This window comes from Stegastes partitus, unplaced genomic scaffold, assembly GCF_000690725.1.
Source record: "Stegastes partitus isolate 25-593 unplaced genomic scaffold, Stegastes_partitus-1.0.2 Scaffold1256, whole genome shotgun sequence".
Taxonomy (NCBI): domain Eukaryota; kingdom Metazoa; phylum Chordata; class Actinopteri; family Pomacentridae; genus Stegastes; species Stegastes partitus.
The window spans coordinates 20,122-43,333 of NW_007578987.1; the positions used below are offsets into that span (position 1 = coordinate 20,122).

Genomic DNA, 23,212 nt, shown 5'->3' on the forward strand with positions numbered 1-23,212 from the left:
GGTGATACTTCTCCAAATGGGGGAGTGCTAATGCTTATAGGGATAGGTTGAAATGGTGGTTAGATGCCAAAAGAGAAATATTAAAGTGTGTATTTAGTATTTATTTTTTATGTTTATTTTCGCTGTGCAAAATCTGTAGCTTCTTCCCATTGTGTCTGAAATCAAAGGACAAGTTTATTGTATTCTTCTTTTCAAAAAATTAATTTATGAAGCACGCTCACCACTGGGAGCTATGTGTGTTTGCGATTTATTGTTTACATTTTTCATATGAATAGTTTGTCATTTCCTGTTTTTCAAAACCGGACTTCCATAAAAGACTACAACTGCGTCGCGTGCAATAATACGTCATCGTGCTCAGGTGACTAACGGCAGCCTGCTAGTTTACCGAAACGTGTGTTTTGTTGTAATTCCTAGTGGTAGAGTGAGTTATGCCACAGTTGTCTCTTTTATTCACTTTCCTACGATGCTTAGGTCATGCTGGGTTAAGCTGAGCCCTCGTCCTTTGTTCTACAACTTTTATTTTTAATTTCTATCGTAGCTGTTTAAGCTAGCAGACAAAGTTGTCACGTTCGCAGACATGGTGTGCAAAACTTTTTCTGCTCTCCTATTCCTCCTGAACATTTCCGCAGCTTCAGGTGCTTCATATGTTATCACAGTTGATGTGGGAACACCAGCAGGAGACCTTAAACACTTCTGGAGAAGCACCGGTTTCTGGTAGGTCAAACATGAACCTGCCTTCATTCACTTTTACAGTCGCTCAGTGGTAGAGAGCTAACAGTGAGAGTGAATCAGAAAACTGAGATTTAATTGAAATGAAGAAATAAATTTGGGTTTGTCTTCTAACCGAATGTAGCAGAAGTAATTATTAATTGGTATTAAATATTAAGGCAAGCAAGCACCTTTAACAAACCCAAGAAATTCTAAAATGTGTGTTAATTTCAGTGGAGATTGACAGTTTTTACTCAAGTGCCAGTAATGTTGTCAGGGCTAAATGACAAATCTCATGACTAACTAGGCTGGACTTTCATGTTAGGTTTATGAACAATCTGGCATATTAAATCATATTGCCAAAGCTAAATAGTAGTTGTTTGTGTCCAGCCCCCCGCTCCCTCACACCCAGTCCCACCAGTATGACCTGAGCATCGACCAGCAGCTGAATCTGGCCTACGTGGGCTCAGTGCCTCATGGAGGGATCCAACAGGTCAGGATACACTGGATGCTGGAGCTGGTCACAGCACAGTAAGTGAACTAGCAGGTGGACACTTCACCAGTTTCTGGTTTTGTGTGTACTCATCTTGATAAATTACAGTTGTCTTTGTGTTGTTGTTTTAGGGATATTGGAGGACAACCCCAGTATAACTTCACTAAACTGGACCAGCTGATAGAACTCTTGCATGTTAATGGACTGCAACCAGGTACTGTACCACTACATGTTGTATTTGTTGTTTATCCATCAATCTTATCAGCTATACCTGCTTTACCTTTTCAGTAAAGTTGATGCAATAGCCAAACTGTATTAAACCATATGTGTTAACATGAATATTAAATGGCTGCTCTCTGATGCATTTTGCAGGGTTTGAACTGATGGGCAGTGTCTCTAACTACTTCACTGACTTTGAGGACAAATCACAAGTGTTTGAGTGGAGAAATCTGGTTCATCTCATAGCCAAGAGGTACATTGGTGAGTGAGTGCCAACTGCCATTGTTTAGTCATTATTTTATATGTTTGTAATCCGTACCATTTAATCGTGGCAGATGAAAGAAAAGGATCTAAAAATAATTTGTGCCATTTACTTCAGTCTATGTTTGAGGGGTCTGATTTATATTGATGTATGTTTTTAATTGCTGATATTTTACACATCAATAGAACACATAAGTTTAGCAATAAAGAGCATTCTGTATTGTCACACAAACAGCCTTATGACTTATGTGCAAATGTGTAATTTAACTGGAAATTGCTTTTTGTGCTGCAATAAGTAGACTCAAACAGTCACTGTGGGACCCTTCTCCCACACAAGGCAATATGTCGTCTTTTGTTTAAATCTTTTTTGTTGATTTGAAATTTCAGACAAATATGGCCTGGGAAGTGTTTCTCAGTGGAACTTTGAAACATGGAACGAGCCCAACAACCATGACTTTGACAACGTTACTGTGTCAATTCAAGGTAAACTGGGATGCGTTCTGCAGGGCATTTTTCTGATGTCATGTCAGATGTTTTTTTTCTCAATAGCAATTGTTCCCATCAATTAAAGGAAAAACCAATATGTACCCAGAAAGTTAATTCTTATTTTCTTTTCTTAGATTTGCTTGTGTTTTTGTTATTACCAGTCATCTTAAAATACTCATTTGAGAAATATATACTTACTTCTGTATGTCTATGAATATACACATAGTTATTATAATAAAGTGTCAATCTTGAAGATTTTCATACAAATAAATGTTGTCATTATCTATCCAAATGAGATAACACAATTACAATTAAGCCAATGGCCCAATGATTAAATAATATGTAACTCCTTCTGTTCACACTATTACATATTGTGTGTCTGCCAGCAGTTGTGTTTCTGTCAGAGGAGCTAACACTACAGACTCGCTCTTCAGCTCACCTGTGTGTGAAGTGGCTGTTTTTTTTACTTGACTTTATTTCCTTTTTGCCTTTATGTTGTGACCTTTCTCTGTCTATGGGAGGGTGCACACTGTCAACAAAAGATGAGTCTGAAAAATGAAGCTTATGCAGAAGTAAATTAAACCTGCAAATGGCCAGAAGGGGGGAATCCTCTGGTTCTAAAGAAATTCCGAGTGTGTAAAAGTCTATGAGAAATGCTGCTAAATCTCATTTGATTTGCTACTTCAGTAAACATTTTCCATTAAGTTTTTGGTCTCAATAACTAGTTTTAAGACTTTTTGAAAACAGCATGATGTTCATTTTGTAAATTATGATCCCACTTAGAGTAAAATAGAAGATAAAGCAGGGTGTGCAGTGTTTTAGTCTGCAGTGAGGTCAAACAGTAATTTTCTTGGTTTTTGCAATGAGAGATTTTTTTGTTTTGTCATTAAAATGCCCACATTTCACAGATTTAGTGTCACCATAAAACACTGATGCTGCAATGCTGCAATGCTGCCATGAGGATTTCTGAGGTTCTTTCACTGTGATACATATTTTTAGGTTTTCTAAACTACTATGATGCGTGTTCGGAGGGTCTGCGCTCTGCCAGCAGCCTGCTGAGGTTTGGAGGTCCGGGAGACTCCTGTCACACCCCCCCACACTCCCCATACTGTTGGGCCATGCTACAGCACTGCTACAACGGCACCAACTACTTCACTGGGGAGACCGGGGTCAGGATTGACTACATCGCCTTGCACAAGAAGGTGTGTGTTAATGGACACTGTAACAAGCATATCTAGAACAAGCAGAAAACTAATACATGCATGTTAAATGAAGTGCTTATATCTGCAGAAGATCTAAAAGAGCTGCACTATTTTTGGTTTCTTTTTTTGCAGTAGAGTGACTCAGTCTTGTTGATACTTTCCTTAAATCCTATTCGCACAGTCATCTGAGTCAGTAAAACTGTATTTATTAATGCATTTATTAGCTTAATTGAATATAAAAAATTATGCTAGCTTGTTTTCCTCCTTCAGGGAGGAGGCTACTCTTTGCCCATCCTCCAGCAGGAGATCCAGACAGTAGGGGAGATCCAGGAGCGCTTCCCCCGGTTCCGCAGTCTTCCTGTATATAATGATGAGGCTGATCCTCTGGTGGGCTGGTCTAGGCCTCAGGAGTGGAGGGCTGATGTGACCTATGCTGCGATGGTGGTAAAGGTGAGGTTAAAGGATACAAAAGCATGAAAAACACCACAAGAGTCAAATCATACTGGATGGTGAAGGTCAGTATTTATACTAAAGTCTTCTGCAAGTGTAGAGTAAGATATTGTATTTATATAGGAGTTTACGTGGCTTTTGAGTAAACTGTTTATGTAGGGCTGGAAGAACTAGGTGAGCTAAAGGGCTAAATTATTATACCAATGAATTTCGTCTAATTGTGTGCTGGCAAACTTCACTCTGCCAGTTCAATCACTCCGAAACCAATCCTCTGTCCTGCTCCCTGTAACAGGTAATAAACCAGCACCAGGATCTGCTGCTAGCAGACCCCAACAGCACCATCAACTACACCCTGCTGAGCAACGACAACGCCTTCCTCAGCTACCACCCGCACCCCTTCACCCAGCGCACACTGACCGCCCGCTTCCAGGTCAACAACACCCAGCCCCCTCACGTCCAGCTCATCAGGAAGCCTGTCCTCACCGTCATGGGCCTGCTGGCTTTGCTAGGTGACAGTTTCTTTACTCTAGAACACGAGACCCTCCAGGATTCTGTGTGCACCTCAAGGGAAATGTATGAATCAGTTAAGATGCATTTGATTTGATTTGATTTTTTACATGTGCACATTCACTAAAGTCATTGTCCTATATGGGATTCCAATTTAAGGAGAGACCCAGATCCGGGCTCAGGTTCTGAGCTCAGCAGGAAGCCACAACAGTACAGTGGGAGTTCTCGCCAGCAGCCACAAGCCTGCGATGCCGGGTGGCTCAGACAGCTGGCAGGCTGCAGTGCTTGTCTACAACAGTGACGACAACAGCACCTCCACCGCCGCTGACGATGTCACCGTCACAGTGAGAGGACTATCTGCACAAAAGGGTACAGAATACTGTTAGATCAGTGCTGTTGGGTTTCATGTTAATTAAGATATAAGGTGATTTTATTTTAACCCTGTGAATGTCAAGCAGAAGTTGAGAAATGTGTTTTGTGGAGTATGGCAAAGTTATGAAATATGGATATTTCCTCGACCGAACAGCACATCAGAGATAATTAGTTCAACAACTGTCAGAAAATGGGAACTTTAACAATTCTCTCAGTTTGTATAGTTTATAGCTCTTACAGTTTGGGCTATGTTGCAATTTTTTTTATTTTTTTACCTTTTAAATACCATGCCTTTAAATCCCAGCGATGGGACCTGGGGTTTTGAGAGTAGAATAATATTTTAAAGACATTATATTCTGCATGTGAGTGGTTAATTTCAGTCCTGCTGTTTATCTGTTTGTTTGTTGTGCAGGTCTTGTGTATGTGATGTATTACATGGATAATAACGGAACCAACCCGTACCAGCTGTGGCAGAGCATGGGCAGCCCCGACTACCCCACAGCTGAACAGTTCAGACGGCTCCGGAGAGGGCAGGTAAACAAGAGGGCTGAACAATATTAGTAAAGGAACATCATGATATTTTAGATTTTGCAATGTACATTGTATTTTTTTCAAGTACTAGACAGAAAGTTTGTATTATTGTGTTTAAAATGTTTATGTTCTGTAAGTACAATTACCGGCACACTTTTTTTAAAAACACAAAACACTGCTGGACTTTTACATATACATGAAAGTCCCTAACATTCACTAGCCCTATCCAAATAAGCTCACACAATGTTGTTTTAGATTCAGCCCCAGATGAATCTGTCTGTGTTTCACAATATCACAGAGTTTAAAATCTGGTTTCTGTGGTGACATTACTGTGTTGGTGCATTAGTAGAGATGTTTTACATTAAGCAGTAATGATTGGGTTACCAGAGCTGAAAAGGAGCTAATGGAGATTGAGTAGGCTGCAGCTGTGGCTGCAAATTATGTGGTGACAACAGCAACAAGAAGCAATCCTCAGGAGGCATCAACATTGTGTAATTACACAGTCTCATACATATAGGCATGGTTGGGATGTTCTTGCACTGCATTTTCTCTGGTTTACTGGTTGTGTATTCATAGCTAAAGATCTTGTTCAGTGCAGCCTTTTTTAAGGCCTTTTTCACTTAAGGACCTTGATTTTGACCACTGTTACTGTCTCTGTTTGTTTATTTGATCAGCAGTTTGTGGCAGTACCATGCCAGCAAAGGCAGAGAAAGCAAATAAACAAACCTGTAAACAATGCACATTTTAAAACTGGCTTTGGAGGTTTTCTATCAAAACAGAATTGTGCAGACTGAATATATGTACATTTGTTTGTTTATGAGAAAACTCCACAGGGCACCTTTAAGGGTTAACTGATTTCTCTCTGTTTGTGCTGTCTTTCTCTGTAAAGTGCTTAGAGGCATGCTTTGACCACTGATGGTATGTTGTTGTGTCAGGACCCTCATGTTGATGGACCCTGGAAGGTTCCTGCAGGAGACACTCTGACTCTGAAAGTCAAACTGTTTGTGCCCTCCGTCCTCCTCATCCATCTGTGCGCTCAGCCCAAAGCCGTGCCAGACCAGGTGAGCTCCAACACGCAACGATCTTCAGTTGAAACAACTCTGACCAAGATGGCTTAAAATAGTTCTAAAGCACAACACTGATGACGGTATATCTGGATTGAAGCTTCACTTAAATACTTCTTATATGTGAATCAGTTGAATTCTGTCTCCACATATGTCTGTTTTTGTCAGATGTGTAAACCTAAAACTGAAATATTTAAAGCTAAATGAAAATTTTAATTTAAAAGATTTCTAATTTTATGCTATCTGGAAGCTACAGAGTCTGTGGAGCCAAACTAACACTTAAACCATTGGTTAATATTTCATGAGAAGATATATTAGCTAATCTATCGGTGCACTAATGTTTAGAAATGACCACGTGTCTCTTCTATGGTGTAGATTTGTTATTTCCTATGAAATACAATGTTGACACTCCACTATATGTTTTAGGTCAACGGACTACGTTTCATCAGGATCACCAAAGGCCAAGTGCTTATTGTCTGGTCTGATCACTGTGTTGATTCAAAGTAGGTGCATGTTTGAAACACTTCTTATCCAGAACTCTGGTGTACATTTAATGTCCATATCACTCACATGTAATACACATAAAGGAGGTGTTGACTGGTCCTTTAAAGGTTGGATGAACTTATATGACATGATAACATTAATTTGTTACTTTGAACGTTTCAGGTGCATCAAGACATTTGAAGTGGAATTCTCCGCAGACCAGAAAGAATTCAGCAGAATTAATACCCAAGACATCATTTTTACTTCTTATGTGTATTCTCCAGGTAACAATTCCAGTAAATTCTTGAAAGAATAGTTATTAAGTGATTAAGTGAGAAACAAGCCTGTAATGGTTCATTTGGCGCTGTGATTTGGAGTCTAACAGCCATTAAATAACATCATGTTCCATGTTGTGTTCTGTAGGGGACCAGGTGGTTGGTGGTCTGTACAGAGTTCGAGCTGTGGACTACTGGGGAAGGGCAGGCCCATACTCGCTGCCAGAGAGGTATTCAGAGGAGTGTTAGACCAAGGTCAAGTCTGCTGTCCTTCATGTTGCCCAATCGCATAATGAGCGTATATTATGCTCTAAGTGGCACTAATTCAGGAATAGAGCATTATGGTTGTACTTTCAAAGACTTGAATGTTTGACTTTTCTAAGCAGACCACTTTGTTAATAGTAGATAAAAGTGACTGAATACAAATACCAGCAATCATCAGCAGCTCTCATGCATTAATGTCTGAGGTTACTGCAGGTTTATTGCCTTGTGGAGATCGATAAAGGAGCTGAACACATGCTGTCTCAGTGGAAACCTTTTAAACTCTACTGGCAACATTAACAGCTTCTGATATTTGTATTTAGAAATAGTATGGCTTTATGTTTGTGTAAGTTGAGACCCATGAGAAGACCAAAACCAACAACATGTCAGTCAAAGTGTCTAGGTGCCTTCCAAATCAGCCGAGACAAAAATCTAAAAAAGTGGCTCTTAAACGTTTAGGATGCTTTCCCATACTCATACTACCATTTGGTAGGGCAGAAAAAGGTTTTGTATTTGGTATTACATACAATGTCAAGCGCAGTACGCCACAAAAGTCCGTACTACATCCAGTCACATTTGCTGTATCAAACCAGACATATCCTTTATATATACATCCTAATACCTTTACACACAAATAAACTGACTATGTCTTACATAGTTTATTGCAAGCAGTGTTAAATGCAGGCGGTGTTAACATGCAGTCGCACATAATGTGTCATTACATGGGAGGTACGAAAGGAAAAGAAAAATGTATTTTATTTGAAATTCAGTTTTTAAATTTGTTATAGTCTATTTTTCTATTCTTGAAATGTCTTGTAATGTTTATGCATTAAAGAAGTAAAGTTGGATAACCACTCAAAGTTGATTACACTCAAGTGTTTTACAAAGACAAGGACAACAGCACATTTCTTTATAAAATTTATTGTCACCAACACAGAATGATTGTAGATGTTACCCATCAGTGTGACAATACTGTACAGTTGGTTACATCATCACATTCACTCAACCAGTGATAGTATTTCAGTGGATCTGGCTTAAAATTTAATGTTTTACTTGGCAGTGTTAATTTTCTCATAGGGGGGTGGATTGGACTTTTCCAATAATTCTCTCCTTTGACGTTGGAACATTGCACATCGCAAGTTGAACAGGATTAATCTCCTGAGAAGAGCTCTTTCTTCATCCTGGGAAGATGATGATCCATCCAGTGTAATGAAGGGCAGCTCACGAGAGTCCAGCTAAAGAGCAGTTTAGCAAGCTCCTGTTAAAAATAGAGAAAGGGGAAGAGGAAGTGTAGGATGAGTTTCAATGCCAGGAGTTTTTGTGCATCAGAGCATCGACTAAATGTAGTAAACGTCATGGTATATGTTTACTTCTGCACTCTTTGTTACATACCAGACTGCAGCACAGGCTGGAACTGTCCGGCCATGCAGATTTCCTCCTGTTTTTGGCGGACCACTCTCTGGATAGCAGGGGGGAGGCCGCGGGGGTTGCGGGAGAAGACCAGGGCGTATCCGTCCTCGCAGCTTCCGTCGTCCTTCACGGCGCGGCAGGCGTAGGTGATGGCGTAGTTGTCATAGTCGGTGTCAATGACCCAGTAGTTGTCACCTAGAAAAGCAGAGTGAGAAGTTGGTCTCAGCTGCATGAGAGAGCGACCAAGAGAGTGTGTTTGTGTATACAACTGTACATGCTTACCGCCACTGGAGAGGTAGCTGGCCAGTCCCTGGTAGTTCATGAACATCTTGCCGGGGGTGCCGGGGTCAGGCACTGAGTATTGAGCAGCCATGTCAGCACAGACCACCCAGAACCTGGACGTCAAGCAGAGAGAGCAATGTAATGCTTGCAAGCAGGAATTGAAACCTTTTAATTATGGGAGTATCTCATGATCAGATCAAGTGTTTTTTGTTTTTTTTTAAATCGCAAATACTCACCCAAAGAGAGTGACTCTGCCTCTGGAGGAGGCCACCATGGAACCATCATCGCCAACAGTGTATTCAGCAGAGATATTGTCCTGCAGGAATAAACCCTCGGGGTCTTTCTTCTGCAGAGCGTACCACTTTCCTGCATACTGTCAGGAAAAATAGCAAAGTAAAAAAGAGAAATTACTTTAATAGGCTTCTTTTCAGTAGAAACATGCGGAGGAGGAGTAAAATTTGTTTTGTGTGTACTAAAGTTCAGATTATGAGGTAACTAACAAACTGCTGAACCTCTTACTCTAACTAGTACAGTGTATTTCACTTTTTGCTGGTGATGTCCTGGTTTATACAGAAGTTGTGGATCATTCTATTTCCGTTAAATGATTTTTTTCTACTTGTTAACTTGTGTGACCAAACTGTCCTGAAGCTATAGAGCAGTATTAGTGTAAATGGAATACTTAGAATTCAGATCAGAGTAAATTAAACAAAAAAGTTTAGTTAAAAGTTGTCTAGATTTCTAAGAGACATATCAATATACTCACTCTTTGGGGTTCAAAGTCCTCTTTGACTGTGAAGCTGTCCACCACACAGGAGGCCAAGCTGTGCTCCACACAGGCCAGGAAGAACATCACCATGGCAAAGATTTGGAAGTCCATTCTAGACAAAACCCAAGTGAGGTTCTTGTTAATTAGCGTCATTTCATTTTTTTTCTATTTCTACTTGTATAGTCAACGCTCCTCTTAACTATAAACTGCACTCATCTAAAATCTCCTCAAATGCTTAAATGTCGTTTAAATAATTTTTAAAGTATTTGTTTTTCTTCTGAAGAAGTGTCGTAGATCCCCGTATAGCAGCATCTCCTTACCTGAAGTGTAGAATGAAGCCACAAGAAGTTTCTGGTGCAGAGTTGTTGCAGTATCCGAGCTGTGGTTAGAAGACAGACTGTGAGCCTTTTATACCCGACGCTCACAGGCTCTCTGATTATTTTCACTTCTTGAACCTAAAAGCAGAGTTTAAATCTACCGCTAATCCAGTTAACAAAATCCCCCGCTGTAAGCTGATGAGCCCTCCCATTGAGCAGTGTATAGGCTTTATGTAATTGTTTGCAGGGCTGCATAATGGAATGTATGATGACAGAAGCCCTGGGGGGTGAGACGGTGGCCCACAGAGACGTTGTTTACATGAGCAGACGAGAGTATTCTGGGCTCTGAGGTGACATGGAAACTTTCACTGTCACATGTGGTAATCGACCAGATTTACTGAGTCATAGTTGGTGAGAAAGTGCTGTCATACAGAATGCATGAGAGACTATGAAATACTAGTTTAATGTTGCTTTTGTGGTTTGTTTTTATGTTTGTGTGTGTGGTGTGATTAAGCCGGCCATCTTCTTTTCAGCTTGCTGTCACAAATACTCCCAAATGCATCTGTTTCCAAAGTTTTTCCAAATCTCATTTAAATACATAGACAGTTTACATCAGGGGTGCCCAATCCTGGTCCTCGAGAGCCTCTATCCAGCATGTTTTAGATGTTTCCCTCTTCCAACACTCCTGATTCAAATGATCAGCTCATCATCAAGCGCTGCAGAAGCCTGATAACGATCTTGATCATGTGAATCAGGTGTGCTGGAAGAGGGAAACATCTAAAACATGCTGGATAGGGGCTCTCGAGGACCAGGATTGGGCACCCCTGGTTTACATGTTTTACCTTAGAACCTTTTTTAAATTTATCACCAAAGTCTGCAGCTGTTTAATGGGAAATTGACTGTGATGGCGTGTCTGCGTCTTACTGGTTTTCATTGACAACACTACATCACCCCAATTTTGGCTTCTGTCCATTGGCTCTGTGTTCATTTGATTTTATTGATCACCTTGATACTAGTCTGGCCCCAAACTACATAGCAGAGATGGTGAACTCGTATGAGCCAGCCTAAGATTCTAAATCTAAAGGTGATCGTGCATTTGCCACCAGGCCCTTCAGCTGTGGAACAAACTGTCTGAGAAGACAAGTCTCACAGAACCAGTGACTTCTTTGTAAAGTTTACTTTGAAATCACTTTTTAAAACCAATTTTTATAGACTCACCTTTATGTGAAGTTGTCTTTTTATTACTTAGTTAATATTAGTAGTAGTAGTAGTCTAGTGTGAAAGCGTTTTCTTATTTATTTAGGTGTAAAAACTAAACATTTTTTAAAAAAATCTTAAGTCAAAGGATCATAAATTTAAGTATGAAATCTATAAATGTATTGATGAAATGTCTCTTGGTTCTTACAAACTTATTTTTTGATTAGGCAGTATATCACTGCTTTTGTCCAAACATTTTGTTGCGTCTGTTTTGTTTAATTTGGGCAACATTTTTCGTCAGATGCACTAAAAATGTAAAGTTTCAGACTCACAAGAAAATATTCTGTACGGCCTTAAAGATAATAATAATAATAATAATGATGATGATGATAATAATAACAATAATAATAATAATAAATCTAAGAAAAAAAAGCACTTTAAGACAGACAGATCAAATGATAACACAGTCTGGAGAATAACATTTTTGATGAACTCTTGTCATGTTATGTCAGCAGAGGCTCAGCTGTTCCCATCACTTGCTTGGTTAAGTAACCTACTGTGATCTCGTCTGTAAACGCTGCCAAAGCTTCGACCTGTAATCCCGGGCAAAACGTGTTGTACAGGAAACTGCTGAGATGTTACAAAGGACGTTTACACCACTTATGCATCAGCAAAGAGTGCAGAAAGACACCAAAGTGGGACGCTGCCTTATTTCATGGGAGGAAACTTAAAGAATTTTATATGCATTAGAATTTGAAGGGATTGTAGCATTTTAGCGAAGCAATTTTTATTGTGTGTGCTTTCAAAATCAGACATCTTGAGCAGCTTTTTTTTGCTTGTTTGTTTTTAGAAATTCCTTATCTGTATTGTTGTGTACTTTTTAAAATAAGTAAGCAGATCAGTGTAATCCCTCTAACAAGTTCCCTGCACCAGTCCTCAGGTGATATTTTTGCTAACTACAGTAGGTAAGGTAGCTAAGAAAAGACAACTAGTGTGCTAGTAAGTTCAGCTGTATTTTTAGTGGCCCCAGCATTGTTGTAATTCTAATTATAGCCCGTCCTAATGACATTAGGTAAGCTGTCTGTGCATCCTGGGCTGTTCGGAGCTGTACGATCTATCAACCTGACACGGCCTGCGACGTGCTAACAGCATTAACTCTGCATCTCTAATCTGAAAACAAAAGCTAGGTTTAAATGGTAAGACTGGAGACACACACTTGCTTATCTGGATGTGAGCTCAGGTTGGATATGTCTGGACCAGAGCCGTGGAAGGTCATAGGTTGTTGGGTACAAGCAGTGCAAGTTGTATAACAAGAGATTATCAGAGATGGATGTAAGCATATACAAACTCTTAGGTATTGCACATATAATACTGCTTTTCTCTCTCCACATCTCTGTAGGATGAATGTTGATAGTAATCGGGCAACAAGGCCTCAGTGAAATTTCTCAAATCTAAGATCACATCCAGTAGAATTTGTATTAAACCAATCAGCTGAGATGTATTAATTTAAATGCTGACAGTGAGAGTATGGACAGCTACTGTTACAATCACCTACACATTTAGTTAATCTGGATGTACATCAACCTGTCAAGCTCCAGATTTGAATATTATAAACTCCATGCACAGTTATTGGGCAAATTTTTCTTCTTAGGATTCCTTTTATTGCAGGTACAACGCTCTTAAATGCTATTGAGTCTCAAACCTGAATGTTTCACAAAGTTGATTACAAAAGGAAAAAAAAAATCCAACTCACTTGTTTTTGTTTTTAAACTAAAACGAGAGACACAAAATTAGAATTAAATAACATTTCTGACCTTTTAGAAATATTCAGTGACCACTAAAGTCATCCTTCTTTTCAGTAACTGCTGTGAACCTGTCGTCCTTTTAGTCTTTCAGTTTCTTGATGTGTTCATAATCAACTTTTGTTAAAGCAGCAATCACAGCCTCCCAAGCATTGTTCAATTAGCTGGTTCGCCTTCACTCTCTGTAAAGTTCTCATTTTCAAAGGGCCATCGAGTTCTGAATAGGATTTAAGTCAGTGAGGAAGGAGTCTAGGTAATGTACTTTGTCTTCAAAGTATAAGTAGACTTAAGAATTTATTTGTAATAGGACAATGGTATAAACAGGAACAAGAGCTGACAAAGACACGTCACACACGTCAGATGACACTTCTGAAGAAGGCGACAGATGGAACGTGTCAAGGTACAGCTAACAACTTTATACTATTGTCCTATTCCAAATAAATTCTTAAGTCTAGGTCATTGTTCAGTCGTCTGTCATGGATAACCAACAGGAGGATGGAGGAGAAATGACTCATCACCACTAGAAGAAAAAAAAAAAGTGAATTTGGACTTATTCTGGATTCATTCATAGTTTGATGAGCTGCTTAGTTTTTTGTGATCCCTGCCTGTTTACGACATTACAGTGTTCATACATTTTACCATTTAACTACCAAAAGTCAGATTAGCCATGAATATCTGTAAATCCTATTGAACTAAGAATGCAAACAACTTCGAAAAAATGTGCAATAAATAAACAACCACAACAGCAAGTAAACAGATGCTATCACTTAGACATAAACTTCCTAGGAGAAGCAGTCATGTTTGATTTGTGTACATTGTGTGTGTGTGTGTCCCTTTTTTATTTTTTAATTTGGCTGCAGTATTTGATCAATCAAACATTTATTTGAATGAAACCATGTGACAAGTTTAGAAGTTTAAAAAATAATCCCTGTTTGCCAAAACTGTTCGCAGTTCAGACATCTGAAATGTGAGCAGACTACACACTGTTTTTAGCAAGAAGCCAAAAAGACTGGAAACCACCAGCTTAAAATGTTGAGATTTTTCTTTTCTTTACTAAAATCTTAATCTCAAAAGTATCTAAAGCTGTCAGATAAATGTAGTGGAGTACAAAGTACAACATTTCTCTAAAACGGAGTGAAGTTGAAGTGTAAAGTAGCACAAAATGTAAATACTCAAAGTACAAGTCAGTCAAAATTGTACTTAAGGAGAGTACACAGTATTTACTTGAATAAATGCCCTCAATTACTTTTTCCATTTTACACAAGAATCCATGTAAAATGGAGACTGATCCACCAACAGACACCAAATATTGTCTGTGCTCCATTTTACTAGGTTACCCTGTCATAACTGAACTGTTGGAGATTGCTTACAAGCTTATATATTTGTCTGATATTTTATCAGCTCTAACAGGATGTGTTTCTGTAGACGGCTTTATGTGCAGACTGAAGGCTGCATGAATTTGACTTTACTGCTCTCATCTGTTGTCCAGGTGAAGCACACTTCATCTCAAATGGCCCACTGCTTTGACATTTAACACGTCAGCCAATCCTTGACGCTAACACTGAGAATTACGTTCCACAGGATATACAACTGAAATCATAGTGGAACAACATCTGCAACTGAAGTTTGTCACCTTAATTAAATGTTCAATTTAATAAATCGGTATGAACTCATTACTCATAGGCTCACACAGTAAAGGTTAACAGGTTGAGGGCATTTTATAGTAAATGTTTTTGTCATGAGAATAAAATTACATTTCATAAAGTTAAACAGCTGCCTTCTGTGAATATTTGTGTAAATAAGATCACCACAATAAGCCTTGTCATGACTTTAATGTCTTCACATGATTAGACAGAATAATTAAAGCAGGTTTTGTATGTGGAACCAGTGATCCAAAACTGAGCCTGATTAAACAGCAACTAATTAAACACTTCTGCATTTAATGTGGTGACTATTATGAGCAAAAATCTTGGCTGCAAAATGACTGTTCATTAATTTAATGTAACAGTTGTGGTGCTGGTAAACAAAGACAAAGCCCACAGAGATCGTGTACTTGTATATTTGTGACATTGCTTCATTACAAACATCAACTTAAAAACTTAGGAGTGCTTTTGCAGTTATACAATGCTGAGTTCAAGAGCCTTATTTCATATCACCTAACTAACATAAACAACTATATCTGGGACTCCAGAGGGGTGTTGTATTATACAAGGTACCAGCGAACACGTCCACGAAAAATTGGAGAGTTTGGGTGACCTGACTGAGTTACTCCAGAAAAAGGAGGATAAGGTTGGAAATTGCACATGGAGGTGGACATCCTCAACTCTGAAGCTTTACTTCAGAATGGTGTCTTCACTTGCTGTGAGGAGGAAAGAAAAAAAAAATCAGATTTTTCAACACAAGTGTGACTCAAAATGATTAAAGTGCATTTTTCTGTGCAGTTCAAAAGGCGACGGCTGTATTTGGTTTTGTTATAATCATCTGACATGTGAGTACGCGTGACGAGGCTACCTTCTCTTAGCTGCTTGGCGATACGCTCCTGCTCCTCGCGGATCTTTTTCTCCTCTTCCTCGATCCTCCTCTCCTCTGCAGCGATGGGCTTCAGGTTATCTGAGCAAATCGAGAGATATATTTTTTCAAAGTGCACATCAATCCCATCCATCTCGGACTGTTCAACCAAGCCACATCTGGTTATATTATCGAAACTGCAAATCTTGCATGTCTGCGAATAGCGAAACTGAAAATGTCTCATCCTCCTGATTGAAAGAGCTCAGTACAGATTCGCTAGTTTTTATAACAACGAACCATGTGTTACTTTTTATTAAACAGCAAGATCAGCTTTTGGAATAATTAATCTCTAGTGTTTTGAATAATATCTAGTCAGGGTTTTTCCTGAATAGAAGAATTATTGTTGACACCAAAGGAAAATCACCAGGGCCTGAATGATATGAACAGAGAATAAAAATAGCAAATCAATTTTTAATCAGTTTGGGTAATTGGGGTTTCCTTTACTTAACCATAATACACATTTTTGTTCATAAAGTGGTCGGAAATAACAGGAAAATGCATAATCAAATAATGTAACACTGCCTATACTTTACACAGATTGATCATTCTTATTGTGGTGTGTGGTCAGTTCCCAAAGGCCCATTCTGAGCCAGAAAAAAAACCTAATGAATGGATTGAAGTGGGTTCATCTCAGTACATCGCTGGAGTAAAGGACGCGACTTGATAAAAGAATAACTCACCATATCTCATTTTGCCATAGATGATGCCAACAATCAAAGCTGAATACCTGGCTGTCTGTAGGAGAAAGAAAAACACATTAGTGACCGTTATAATATTTTTAATTAGGCTATTGAGACTCACTGCAAATTAGAGAAAAAAAAACTACTAGACTTAAAATCAAACTCCTGAACACTTGAAATTTTGTTTTGTGTTCTGAGGTTTCTTCAGTTAATTCTGCTATATGATGCTGTGGTGGTTAATCAAGAAACTACACAGCCTACAGAGTAAAACTGAACGACTTTCAGAGTGGGTCAGACACACTCTTTAAAACCAGAATGGTCTGATATATGTTAGTTCCAATAAAGTATAGTTAACACACACACATAAACGCAACATGTAATATTTCATTAAATTACATCCATTCTTTCTAACAAACAAAAGGATTTATTGTTCCAACACACAGCATCAACAACCATTACACACTGTATGGGTAGATGTAGAATGTAGATCGCAAAACTAGTCACACGTCTGCGATGCATACAGTTCACAAAGTTGTCAGTGCTGTTTACAGTACGTTGTTCCACTCTTCTTGAAGGGTTTGTTGAAGGTGGCGGACATTTTGAGGGTCTATATTGTCACACACGTCCATACAGAGTTGTCTGGCATTCATTGGTGTGGACAGTTATGTGCCTGTCTACAGTCCTAGCAGCCTGTTCTCGTCTTACTTCTTCTGTCATCTGTGACACTGTGTCACTTGAATGAAGCTGCATTTTCAGGTGGCCTTTAATAGTCACAGGAGTGTCTGTGTGTGGATCACACTGTCTGATCATCTGATTAAATCAGGACTAAAATGTCGATTAACTCAATGATTGAGCCTTGTCACTAGTTGAACACCTTAAAAACTTTTACTGTACAGTTGGCTACATGTCACTAGTTTGAACAATGACAACAGAAATGTGGTTTTTAACTTTTCTCTAAATCAGAAACGAAGGCCATTAGCATGCTGTGTTTATATTTTCGTCCAGTATTGGGTATAAATATATATATTAAAATAGCTTCTTCATCTGCTGTTCTCTGTGTCACCACTAACATGAACGGTAGAGGGCAATAAAAAAGAGCTCAAATTAATTCTTTAAAAAAAGGGGGTAAATTACAGCTGAATTAAACAATACGGCTGAGTCTAATTTTCACATCAATGCAGCATCACTTAAAAACACCTTTTAAGGAGGATTCGCTGTTGTTTCCATTGACATTTCTATTTAAAACAACCCCATCGTTTCAATAGAGGGGCTGTGTAAAGCTGTTAGCAAAGTCAGTGATGGTTTCCGTCATTGCACGTCGCATTATAGAATAATATTGTGTAAATGCACCAATAAAACTTGGTGCAGCACATCTGTAGTTGGCGTGACTGAAGGTTTTGCCAACACTGTGAGGTTAGCTGTTAGCTAGCATGCCCCGAGCTAACACTTAGCAGTTACCGTGCTCTGCTGTGTAGCTAGCAAACCCAGTCGTTTTTTCAGTGAAACACGACACACCTTTTTTCGCAATAAAACGGGCAACACAAACCTTAATCAAAGGCGACACTGCGACGGGAGGAGCCATAGTTTTAGAGCAGACTTGCAGTTAGCAACAGAGGTCACTTTAGCGCCGCGGAGGACTACGGGAGGAGAGACGTTCTTCTTCTCTGGACGGTTTTAGTGCAGCTCAAACTCTGTGTTGAACTTCCGCCCCCTGCTGGAAAAAGTGTCCTTCTCAGTTGTTTACAACTATTTCAATGTAATGTAGTCCCTGATTCCAACACAATATGGCCGCTTCACTCGAGCAATATATGCTATTTTAATATTTCTACAAAATGTTTTCGTAATTGTAATTTAAAAAATCAATTCTGAATAAATTGAAGGTAAATATCAAAAATAATTTTAATAAAACAAAATAAATTCTTACAAATTTCTGCAGTAATTTTCTCATTATTTGTATTTTACAATTAACCAAACCATTGTTAATTCTTTAATTTACCCAATATCCACTAGAAATGATGAGACAGCTGTGTTTGAAAAAAAAAGTTGTCAATCAAATTGTTGTCACAGATTACAAAAAGGATACATTTCTTTACTGTTGAGCTCAGCTGAGACAATCATATTACAAATTGATTGATTGATTGATTGATTGATTGATTGATTGATTGATTGATTGATTATGTTAGCTAGTAGCCCAAACATGATATATTAGAGTGTAAGTTGGCAGCTTACCATATGATATTTTTTCTTCATCAGCAACTTGAATAGTTCTGTTAAATCAACACACAGTATTTACTCCTAACAAACACAAGTACATTGTGTTGATGCATTACAGAAAATTTCAGTAAAGAAAACATAAAGAGCAGTTACACACAGATGCTTGTTTTTCTCTCTCTTATTTCTCTCCCTCTAAAAAGATTGTTTCAGACAAACCTGACAAAGAAAAAAGTCCTTCAGAAATATGTTTTTTACTTTTCTGCAAAAATTTCCGCTCAGACCACAGAGGTCAGAAGATGCTGCACCTGTTCAACCTCTGGACTTCAGCAAATCAAAGATATTCACATGGTGACATGTCATCATGGGTTATATGTCTCCCATTAGAATATTTTTAATACTATATTCTCCTTTTTTTGTAGCATTATTGTTTTTCATTTTCTTTTTTCATCTATCTTCCATCTATCTAGTGTGTATCTCTGTAATTTAAAAAAACAACAAAAAACATTTCTTAATACTCTTATACATTTTTCTTAATACCATGACGTGCAAAATGTGTGTTTTCAGTCAACATACTGTATAGTCATCACAAGCTTAAAATAATCCGTAGTGTATTCAAATGCTGTGCAGTTTTAGAATGGTGTCACAAAAATCTTTAAGTTTTAAATATGTGGTTTCAAGCTGATAAAATTTTTAAGCCAGAAAAAAAAATGGTTTTCCAGAATCTAATGTCAAAGATCAGCAAAGTCAAAGTTCTGAACAAACAATTCTCTTGTTTTGCCATTTTATTTGAAGCTCTCACACATTAAATATCAGACTTAAACAGTTGATGTGAATTGTCCCCAGCATCTTTAAATAAAATGTGATCATTCTGGTATCATACAATTCAATTCAGTTAAATTCAATTCAATTTTATTTATATTGTGCCAATATAATCACATATCATATAATATAAACACATATGTTCTTTCAAGTTACTTTACATATTTTGGTGAACATTTTCAAAAGAGTATGCAGAGAAACCCAACAAATCTGAGGTTTCCTTTGGATCCCCTTCAACCTCTTAACACCTGGCATCCACATGCATGGACATCACATTTTGGGTTACATTACCACAGTAGTTAAATCTGCTTAACTGGGGCCTTAAAGCCACGTGTGGTAACTTACACTACCATCTATAATGATATTTAGGTTTTATACTTACCAGGTTCCAATAAGCACAACTAGCAAAGGGAAATAAAAAAAATGCATATCAAACAAGAGCTCGGGTCTTAAGAGGTTAAGAGGATGATCAGGTTCGTTATCAGGCTTCTGCAGAGCTTGATGATGAGCTGATCATCTGAATCAGGTGCGTTGGAAGAGGGAAACATTTAACACATGCAGGATTGTGGCCCTCGAGGACCAGGATTGGAGACCCCTGCTCTATGCAGTCAGTGTTTCTCAAAATGTGTGAGAATGGTGACAATGGTGTCAACAATTACTGATGAGACTACCATCACAAAAGAAAGATTTTTGTCCTCCAAAGGGGGGCCTGACAGAAAAAGTTTGAGAACCACTGAGTTAAATGAACAGGACAATGAGAAATAAGTAAAGTACACTCATGTGATTCAAGCAAGCATTGGTATTACCTTTTAGAGTGTACCGAATTTCGTAGTTCTAGCTTAAACACAGTTTCGACTAGACTTTGTAGGGGGCGCTGTGAAGCCATTTTGTCATTGATGTGAGCAATTCTTTTAAAATATAACATTTTTCACCAGTCCTGATGTGCGTGCAAATGTTGGTGAGTTGCCGAGCGTGTGTAGGCCCTCAGACTCACGTTTGTTTTCAGCAAAAAAGAAAGTACGATAGTCACACTGCATTATATGTAATTTAAAAAATTGGGTAAATACACTTTAAACTTTTCAAGATTTTCACAACAAGCATATTCATGGAAATACAATGAGATGAAAAAACAAACAAAACAAAACCATCTTTTCACATAAAATCATCTTTTTCCACATTATTTACTTCTTTTTTGGGGATTATACGTAAATTAATACTTTTTTTTGTAATTTCACTAAAACCTGTTAAACAATCAATCCTGAATATACAGAACATTTCTTTCAAATAACATCAGATGTCAGAAAAACAATGATTTTTTTTTTTTTTTTAATGCAGTCAAACCTGATAAAAGAACAAATGATTGTTGATGTGGACATTATTTACAGTTGTGGACTTTTTTCTTTTTTTTTTTTTACAGTTAACATGTAAATGAAAACTTTCTTTCTGTGCTCTAAGTAGATATTATCAGGAATATAAATCTGTAAAATAACAGTTGATTGTTAAACGAAGAGACAGTTAAAACAACCCGTGGTGTTTTATAGTATACAATGAAACTGAATCAGCTGGAAACTCAAACATTCTAACCAGCTGCTCTTTAAAGACTTCAGTCTATTCAGGTTTAATGAACTTTACAGTGGATCCAGTATAAAGTCCAACTCCAGCATGTAGCGGCTGAGTGAATGAGGTCTGGACTCTGTGGAGGAGAGTCATGGTGTCAGAGACGCTGTAGAAGGACAGAACACCTGCTCTGTGATCCAGGTAAACTCCTACTCTGGAGGGAGGATCTCCTGAGATGGGAGTTTTAGTTTTGTTGTGCCGAAATACAAATTTGCTGGTGGAACAACGTAAAGACCAGGATTTGTCATTGAATCCAAATCTACATTCATCTGAATCCCCTGTTCTCCTGATATTCTTGTATGAAACTGTTACATTACCTCCTTCTAGTCCTCTGCACTCCACCTCCCAGTAACAACGTCCAGTCAGACTCTCTTTACTCAGAACCTGATTCCAGTGAGTGAATCTGTCTGGATGATCACGATGAGACTGTCGTTGATCCATACGTTTCACTTTTCTGTTCCCATCAGATAATAACAGCTTTCTGTGTGCTGTGTTTGGATTCAGAGTGATTTCTCGTGAATATTTTAAGAATCCAGCTCTGGTCGTTGGTTCTGACAGTAAAACATCCACTTCAGTGATGGCCAGTGAGATGTTCGTCCATGCGTCCCTCAGAACGTCCTGTAGTCGATCTCTGAGCTCTTTCACAGCTGCTGTCACGTCCTCAAAGTGTCTCCGAGGACGGGTGCTGATGCTGGATGAGTGTGTGGACTCACTGAGTGCTGACACTGAGGGGTAGTTGTGGAGGAACCGGCTGTGATCTGGTGTCTCTGAGAACTGCTTCAGCTCAGCATCTTTCCTCTTCAGATCACTGATCTCCTGCTGCAGCTTCTCCTCCAGCTCTTGGACTCGACTCACTTCAGCCTCCTGCTGGGATCTGATCTGCTGCTTCACCTTAGAGCTTCTTTTCTGGATCAGATGAATCATCTGGGTGAACATCTCCTCACTGTGCTCCACTGTTTTATCAGCAGAGACATTGATGGCCTCCAGCTCCTGTTGAAGCAGCTTCACACCTTTCTCTCTGTCCTGGATTCTCTGATGGATTTTTCGTCGAGTCGACTCAAGTTCCTTCTGCTTCTGCTTCGTTTCTGCTACAGCTGAGACTGCTTCATGGCCTTTATGTTGATCCACAGAGCAGAGATAACAGATCAGCTGCTGATCAGTGCGACAGAACATCTCCATCAACTTATCATGATGAGGGCAGATGTTCTCCTGGAGGTTCTTGGAGGGCTCCACCAGCTGGTGTTTCTGTAATGGAGGTGAATCATAGTGAGGCTGAAGGTGGTTCTCACAGAAAGAAGCCAGACAGACCAGACAGGACTTGACAGCCTTCCTTTTCCTCCCAGTGCAGACATCACAGGCCACATCTTCAGGTCCAGCATAGCAGTAATCAGCAGTAGCAGCAGCTTGGAGTCCAGTCTTCTTCAGCTCCTCCACTAACTCTGCTAGCACAACGTTTTTCTCCAGGACAGGCCTCGGTGTGAAGGTCTTCCTGCACTGAGGACAGCTGTAGATTCTCTTCAGGTCCTCTGCATCCCAGTGGGCTTTAATACAGTCCAGACAGTAGCTGTGTCCACAGGAAGTAGTCACTGGATCCTTCAGCAGATCCAGACAGATGGAACAAGAAATGTTCTCTGAAGTCAGATTAGATCCTCTCTGAGCCATTTTCTCGTCTGAGCAGTGACTGAGTGAATTTCTGCTTTCAGGAAAGTGAAACTAAACAAACCAGTCTGAGCCAGTCAGCTCTCTGTCATCACCACATGTTGGTTCCCACCCAGTTTAAAGATAGGAAGGAGGAAACAAGGAAACATGTAGACAGACTGGATCTGTTTCAAGTAATATTAGTGGGAACAGCATCATTGAAAGGCAGCTGTTGAAATAAAATCGACTTTGATTCCTGTATCAGCTGCTGTGTCCACACACAGTATCACTGAAAAAAAGACAAAAGTATCTAAAGAGACCTCCTCCCACAACTTCAATAAAAGCAGGCTGCAGGATTTAAATAAATAAATAAATGTCTAATTAGGTGACTACGTTAAACCTTTAAAGTTGCAAACATTATTTTAATGAGTGAGTTGACATAGTAATGTTGCTAATTATACCAAGTTCAGGTGACTAAATGAAATTGATTTAATAACTACATTTTTCCCTAAATTGAGTTTAGGATTACAAGTCCCTTCCCCTACCTACTTTAAATTGCAGCAATGTCATGATAAAAAATGCCAACTAAA

General features: G+C 38.8%; 3 protein-coding genes and 1 long non-coding RNA gene across 5 annotated transcripts; 1 reads left to right on the forward strand and 3 right to left on the reverse strand.

Moving 5' to 3' along the window:
- Window positions 1–346: 346 nt before the first annotated feature.
- idua (alpha-L-iduronidase) lies at window positions 347–8,172 on the forward strand. 2 transcript variants are annotated; one of them, XR_520816.1, is made up of 15 exons: window positions 347–714; window positions 1,099–1,239; window positions 1,333–1,415; window positions 1,574–1,681; window positions 2,069–2,164; window positions 3,167–3,369; window positions 3,640–3,819; window positions 4,112–4,328; window positions 4,486–4,695; window positions 5,111–5,232; window positions 6,165–6,290; window positions 6,720–6,796; window positions 6,960–7,060; window positions 7,200–7,709; window positions 7,806–8,172. XR_520816.1 is itself a non-coding variant. In XM_008297866.1 (14 exons), exons 1-14 carry the CDS (start codon window positions 578–580, stop codon window positions 7,298–7,300), a joined length of 1,902 nt encoding a protein of 633 aa, XP_008296088.1. In that variant the 5' UTR covers window positions 347–577; the 3' UTR covers window positions 7,301–8,172. The 2 variants fall into 2 exon arrangements, 1 of the variants encoding a protein (XP_008296088.1); XM_008297866.1 differs by having other exon boundaries at window positions 7,200–8,172.
- A 64-nt stretch (window positions 8,173–8,236) lies between these two features.
- LOC103369211 (purpurin-like) lies at window positions 8,237–10,330 on the reverse strand. The gene is made up of 6 exons (XM_008297867.1): window positions 10,091–10,330; window positions 9,768–9,882; window positions 9,241–9,377; window positions 9,005–9,117; window positions 8,705–8,917; window positions 8,237–8,570 (listed from the first exon to the last, which is right to left on the reverse strand). The coding sequence occupies exons 2-6, from the start codon at window positions 9,879–9,881 to the stop codon at window positions 8,560–8,562; spliced, it is 588 nt and encodes a 195-aa protein (XP_008296089.1). The 5' UTR covers window position 9,882; window positions 10,091–10,330; the 3' UTR covers window positions 8,237–8,559.
- Window positions 10,331–14,901: 4,571 nt separating this feature from the next.
- Window positions 14,902–18,016, reverse strand: LOC103369212 (uncharacterized). The gene is made up of 4 exons (XR_520817.1): window positions 17,881–18,016; window positions 16,335–16,389; window positions 15,598–15,696; window positions 14,902–15,445 (listed from the first exon to the last, which is right to left on the reverse strand). It is a non-coding gene; the product is annotated as an uncharacterized LOC103369212 (long non-coding RNA).
- A 2,734-nt stretch (window positions 18,017–20,750) lies between these two features.
- Window positions 20,751–22,679, reverse strand: LOC103369213 (tripartite motif-containing protein 16-like). Its single transcript, XM_008297869.1, has one exon. It carries the CDS (start codon window positions 22,644–22,646, stop codon window positions 20,976–20,978), a length of 1,671 nt encoding a protein of 556 aa, XP_008296091.1. The 5' UTR covers window positions 22,647–22,679; the 3' UTR covers window positions 20,751–20,975.
- Window positions 22,680–23,212: the final 533 nt, after the last annotated feature.

What these genes read in the sequence shown, in the direction of transcription:
- idua (XM_008297866.1), top strand. Translation starts at nt 578, where the DNA reads ATGGTGTGCAAAACTTTTTCTGCTCTCCTATTCCTCCTGAACATTTCC. An exon ending in TGGAGAAGCACCGGTTTCTG is followed by an intron (nt 715 to 1,098) that starts GTAGGTCAAACA and finishes GTTTGTGTCCAG; the next exon opens with CCCCCCGCTCCCTCACACCC. An exon ending in CCAAAGCCGTGCCAGACCAG is followed by an intron (nt 6,291 to 6,719) that starts GTGAGCTCCAAC and finishes TATATGTTTTAG; the next exon opens with GTCAACGGACTACGTTTCAT.
- LOC103369211 (XM_008297867.1), bottom strand. Translation starts at nt 9,881, where the DNA reads ATGGACTTCCAAATCTTTGCCATGGTGATGTTCTTCCTGGCCTGTGTG. An exon ending in GGCAGAGTCACTCTCTTTGG is followed by an intron (nt 9,118 to 9,240) that starts GTGAGTATTTGC and finishes CTTGACGTCCAG; the next exon opens with GTTCTGGGTGGTCTGTGCTG. An exon ending in CAGCTACCTCTCCAGTGGCG is followed by an intron (nt 8,918 to 9,004) that starts GTAAGCATGTAC and finishes CTGCTTTTCTAG; the next exon opens with GTGACAACTACTGGGTCATT.
- LOC103369213 (XM_008297869.1), bottom strand. Translation starts at nt 22,646, where the DNA reads ATGGCTCAGAGAGGATCTAATCTGACTTCAGAGAACATTTCTTGTTCC.